Raw genomic sequence first — 6000 nt, forward strand, 5'->3', positions numbered from 1 at the left:
AAAACTACACTGGATAACACTGTCTTCAAAACTACACAGGATATCACCATCTTCAAAACTACACTGGATAACACCATCATCAAAACTACACTGGATACCATCATCTTCAAAACTACACTGGATAACACCGTCTTCAAAACTACACTGGATAACACTGTCTTCAAAACTACACTGGATATCACCATCTTCAAAACTACACTGGATAACACCGTCTTCAAAACTACACTGGATACCACCATCTTCAAAACTACACTGGATAACACTGTCTTCAAAACTGCACTGGATAACACCATCTTCAAAACTACACTGGATAACACCATCTTCTGAGGGCAATTGGTCATTATCAATCTTTTTTTTTAAATTCCCATTAAGGGGCAATTTATCATGGCCAATTTACCTACTCTGCACCTCTTTGGGTTGTGGGGGGGGTGAGACCCACGCAGACACAGGAAGAATGTACAAACTCCACCCTCTGACAGTGCGGCACTCCCTCAGTACTGACCCTCTGACAGTGCGGCACTCCCTCAGTACTGACCCTCTGACAATGCAGCACTCCCTCAGTACTGACCCTCTGACAGTGCGGCACTCCCTCAATACTGACCCTCTGACAGTGCGGCACTCCCTCAGTACTGACCCTCTGACAGTGCAGCACTCCCTCAGCACTGACCCTCTGACAGTGCAGCACTCCCTCAGTACTAACCCTCTGACAGTGCAGCACTCCCTCAGTACTGACACTCTGACAGTGCGGCACTCCCTCAGTACTGACCCTCTGACAGTGCGGCACTCCCTTAGTACTGACCCTCTGACAGTGCAGCACTCCCTCAGTACTGACCCTCTGACAGTGCAGCACTCCCTCAGTACTGGCCCTCTGACAGTGCAGCACTCCCTCAGTACTGACCCTCTGACAGTGCAGCACTCCCTCAGTACTGACCCTCGGACAGTGCAGCACTCTCTCAATACTGACCCTCTGACAGCGCAGCACTCCCTCAGTACTGACCCTCTTACAGTGCAGCGCTCCCTCAGTACTGACCCTCTGACAGTGCAGCACTCGCTCAGTACTGACTCTCTGAAAATGCAGCACTCCCTCAGTACAACAGGAGGTGTGTCAGTCCAGGTTAAGTACTGAAGGCTCTGGAGTGAACCTTGAGCTGACTTTCTCCTGGCCCTGTCATTACTGATGGGGTTCTGCCTGGCCTTCAGTAGGAGGCAGCTCCTTCACAATTCAGGGTTTAAAAATCTGGAAGGCAACATCAACACTGGGATGAAGATTGATAGATTGCAATATATAGAACCTTTCAGCAGGGGGCAGCATTTCCACACTTGTATGGGTCCAGCTCCTCCATACTGTCCCAGGCTCAGCTCCATCAGGAAGAGTGGCAGTCCCGTGAACAGCATCATGATGCAGTATGGGATCAGGAACACACCTGGAATCGAGAGAGACAGAGTACAGGATCAGGAACACATCTGGAATAGAGAGAGGCAGAACACAGGGTAGGAAAACACCTGGAATAAAGGGAGACAGAGTATGGAATCAAGATCACATCTGGAATAGAGAGAGGGAGTGTCTAGGATCAGGAACACATCTGGAATAGAGAGAGGCAGAGTACAGGATCAGCAACACATCTGGAATAGAGAGAGGCAGAGTACAGGGCCAGGAACACATCTGGAATAGAGACAGAGTACAGGATCAGCAACCAATCTGGAATAGAGAGAGACAGAGTACAGGGTCAGGAACACATCTGGAATAGAGAGAGGCAGAGTACAGGGCCAGGAACACATCTGGAATAGAGAGAGACAGAGTACAGGATCAGCAACCAATCTGGAATAGAGAGAGACAGAGTACAGGGTCAGGAACACATCTGGAATAGAGAGAGACAGAGTACAGGATCAGGAACGCGTCTGGAATAGAGAGAGACCGAGTACAGGGCCAGGAACACATCTGGAATAGAGAGAGGCAGCGTACAGGATCAGGAACACATCTGGAATAGAGAGACAGAGTGCAGGGTCAGGAACACACCTGGAATAGAGAGAGGCAGAGTACAGGGTCAGGAACACATCTGGAATAGAGAGAGGCAGAGTACAGGGTCAGGAACACATCTGGAATAGAGAGAGACAGAGTACAAGATCAGGAACACATCTGGAATAGAGAGGGGCAGAGTACAGGGTCAGGAACACATCTGGAATAGAGGGAGACAGAGTACAGGGTCAGCAACACATCTGGAATAGAGAGAGACAGAGTACAGGGTCAGGAACACATCTGGAATAGAGAGAGGCAGAGTACAGGGTCAGGAACACATCTGGAATAGAGAGAGACAGAGTACAGGATCAGGAACACATCTGGAATAGAGAGAGGCAGAGTACAGGGTCAGGAACACATCTGGAACAGAGGGAGACAGAGTGCAGGGTCAGCAACACATCTGATGTTACGGACGCCTGGTCAGCTCTCAGCAGAGGCTAAGAGACTAGACCAGAGCTAGAACTTTTAAAAAGTTTTATGTCGGAAGATCAATTCATTCCAGGAGTGATGATATAAGAAACCGGGCTTGGTTATTTTACAAACAAACTTTATTTTTAAAAAAGAAAAGAAAAGAAAACAATATTTAAACTTGTACTTCAGCTCTAACACGAGCAGATTACATGCAGTTTCTTAACCTTAACACATACTCTAGGTGCCCGGTGGCAGTGGGCACAATAAAGAGCTGGTCGCAGTTCAGGCGCCGTGCCAAGCTTGGCAGTATGTCTATAGAGGTCCCATTCTGCAACAGCCATATGTTCACACCGCCTGGGATTGACGCCGCGTTAGGACATGGAAAGAGGACAGATGGGCCTTGAGGGTGAGGGACCAGAATGTGGACGGTCAAGCAGCAGCCCTGGGGGAACTAACGGAGACGTCCCAACTCCCGAAAGGCAACGGGCTTCGGCAGCTGTGCAATTTTTTTCTGAAGAGGGACAAAGAAGTTCGCCCAGTTTCCCGGACACACACTTTTGGACGCGATGGGTGGGGCTGGAATGGCTAGGGGGAGACAAATGTGGCGACATACACAGCCGACTCATAGAAAAGATCAGGATAGTCCCTCAAGTACCGGAATTTACACTTTTGGAGAAAATGTTGCTCCCTGGATGAAGCGGGATGGTGGGATTGGGGACAGATGGGTAGTTGGGAGAGGAGGGCATGATCTTACAAGCGGACATGGGAGGAGGGGCTGGGGATGGAGATAGGATGGGGGCTTTGGTGCAAAGTAGTGCACCGAGTGACCTCAACCTCCTCGATGAGTCTGATCCAGTTTAAAGTGGTCCACATGACTCCGGCCCGGATGAGTTGGGTTTTCCCCGGAGGTAGTGGACGGGAGGGGTGTGGGAGGGACATGCCCATATGCTCTAGGGGTGGAACTCTGTGGAACTTTGTGGAACTCCGGTGTTTAGGAACCTATCGAGGATTGTAGGGTTGGAGATGAAACCGGAGCTTATGGTGCCGATCTTTGGGGCGTGGGAGGGGTCGGAGCGGCTGGAGGGGAACGCGGCCGATGTTGCCACCTTCACCCCTCTGGTCGCCAAGTGACCGATACTTCTGAATTGGAGGTCGGCTACGCCGCCCAGGGTCGCGGTGTGGTCGGGAGACCTGTGTACGTTTCTCAGGTTAGAGAAAATCAGAGGGTCAGAGGGCGGTTTTGATCACGGTGAAAGCCGTTCATAACTATGTTTGAGGAGCTGTTTGTCGTGGGATGGGGGGGGGGGGGGTAAATGGGGAAAATGTACAACTATATACTCTGTTGCCATGTTTGGAATAAAATACCTTTAAAACTCCACGAGACAAAACACAATGGAACTGGGGGAGGGGCTGGGACTGGAGATTGGGGGAGGGGCTGGGACTGGAGATTGGGGGAGGGGCTGGGAAGGAGATTGGGGGAGGGGCTGGGAAGGAGATTGGGGGAGGGGCTGGGACTGGAGATTGGGGGAGGGGCTGGGAAGGAGATTGGGGGAGGGGCTGGGACTGGAGATTGGGGGAGGGGCTGGGACTGGAGATTGGGGGAGGGGCTGGGACTGGGGGTTGTGGGAGGAGCTGGGACTAGGGATTGGGGGAGGGGCTGGGACTGGAGATTGGGGGAGGGGCTGGGACTGGAGATTGGGGGAGGGGCTGGGACTGGAGATTGGGAGGGCTGGGATTGGAGATTGGGGGAGGGGCTGGGACTGGAGATTGGGGAGGGGCTGGGACTGGAGATTGGGGGAGGGGCTGGGACTGGAGATTGGGGGAGGGGCTGGGACTGGAGATTGGGAGAGGGGCTGGGACTGGAGATTGGGGGAGGGGCTGGGACTGGAGATTGGGGGAGGGGCTGGGAAGGAGATTGGGGGAGGGGCTGGGAAGGAGATTGGGGGAGGGGCTGGGACTGGAGATTGGGGGAGGGGCTGGGAAGGAGATTGGGGGAGGGGCTGGGACTGGAGATTGGGGGAGGGGCTGGGACTGGAGATTGGGGGAGGGGCTGGGACTGGGGGTTGTGGGAGGAGCTGGGACTAGGGATTGGGGGAGGGGCTGGGACTGGAGATTGGGGGAGGGGCTGGGACTGGAGATTGGGGGAGGGGCTGGGACTGGAGATTGGGGAGGGCTGGGATTGGAGATTGGGGGAGGGGCTGGGACTGGAGATTGGGGGAGGGGCTGGGACTGGAGATTGGGGGAGGGGCTGGGACTGGATATTGGGGGAGGGGCTGGGACTGGAGATTGGGGGAGGGGCTGGGACTGGAGATTGGGGGAGGGGCTGGGACTGGAGATTGGGGGAGGGGCTGGGACTGGAGATTGGGGAGGGGCTGGGACTGGAGATTGGGGGAGGGGCTGGGACTGGAGATTGGGGAGGGGCTGGGACTGGAGATTGGGGGAGGGGCTGGGAAGGAGATTGGGGGAGGGGCTGGGACTGGAGATTGGGGGAGGGGCTGGGACTAGAGATTGGGGGAGGGGCTGGGACTGGGGGTTGTGGGAGGAGCTGGGACTGGAGATTGGGGGAGGGGCTGGGACTGGAGATTGGGGGAGGGGCTGGGACTGGAGATTGGGGGAGGGGCTGGGACTGGAGATTGGGGAGGGCTGGGATTGGAGATTGGGGGAGGGGCTGGGACTGGAGATTGGGGGAGGGGCTGGGACTGGAGATTGGGGGAGGGGCTGGGACTGGAGATTGGGGGAGGGGCTGGGACTGGAGATTGGGGGAGAGGCTGGGACTGGAGATTGGGGAGGGGCTGGGACTGGAGATCGGGGGAGGGGCTGGGACTGGAGATTGGGGGAGGGGCTGGGACTGGAGATTGGGGGAGAGGCTGGGACTGGAGATTGGGGAGGGGCTGGGATGCGCAGGGCTCAGCCTGGTGCAGGTCAAGGTGGTGCACCGAGCGCACCTCACCAAGGAACGCATGAGTGGATTCTTCCCGGAGGTGGAGGACAAGTGCGAGTGCTGTCAGGGAGGCCCGGCCAACCACAGATTCATTGGGTTCTGGACAGTTGTCTTCCAGACCATGTCCAGGGTTGTGGGGTTAGGATGGAGTCATGCCCGCTTGTGGCGGTCTTCGGGCTGTCAGAGCACCCAGAGCCCTTCATCGGGAAAGGGGCAGAATGCCCCAGCCTTCGCCTCTCTGATCGTCTGCCGGAGACCTGTTCCAAGATAGAAGTTGGCTGCGCCCCCCCCCCCCCCCCCCCCCCAGAGGCTCGAAATGGCTCTCGCACCTGGCTGAATTCCTGACGCTCGCGGGAAAAAGCCTGACAATCAGGGTGTCCGAGGAGATTCCACCACGCGTGGACAAGGTTGGCCAACCTTTCCAAGGACCTGTTCGTAACCGGCAACTGAGGGAAGGGACAATTTAGCGTGGCCAATCCATCTACCCTGCACATCATTGGGTTGTGAGGGTGAGGCCCACGCAGACACGGGGAGAATGTGCAAACTCCACACGGACAGTGACCCTGGGGCAGCGGTGCTAACCACTGTGCCACCGTGCCGCCCCATGCTCTGTCTATTACTTGCTGCTTAT

At 55.5% G+C, this 6000-nt stretch overlaps 1 protein-coding gene across 2 annotated transcripts in view; it reads right to left on the minus strand.

Annotated features, from left to right (window-relative positions):
- The window catches only part of slc6a7 (solute carrier family 6 member 7), a 138865-nt gene that overhangs the window by 58148 nt on the left and 74717 nt on the right, over positions 1 to 6000 (minus strand). For both annotated transcript variants that reach the window (XM_072477526.1, XM_072477527.1), the window contains one exon: positions 1293 to 1424. In XM_072477526.1, coding sequence (XP_072333627.1) covers positions 1293 to 1424 — 132 coding nt within the window. The remainder of the gene's footprint in view (positions 1 to 1292; positions 1425 to 6000) is intronic.

This window comes from Scyliorhinus torazame, chromosome 15 (genome assembly GCF_047496885.1).
Source record: "Scyliorhinus torazame isolate Kashiwa2021f chromosome 15, sScyTor2.1, whole genome shotgun sequence".
Taxonomy (NCBI): domain Eukaryota; kingdom Metazoa; phylum Chordata; class Chondrichthyes; order Carcharhiniformes; family Scyliorhinidae; genus Scyliorhinus; species Scyliorhinus torazame.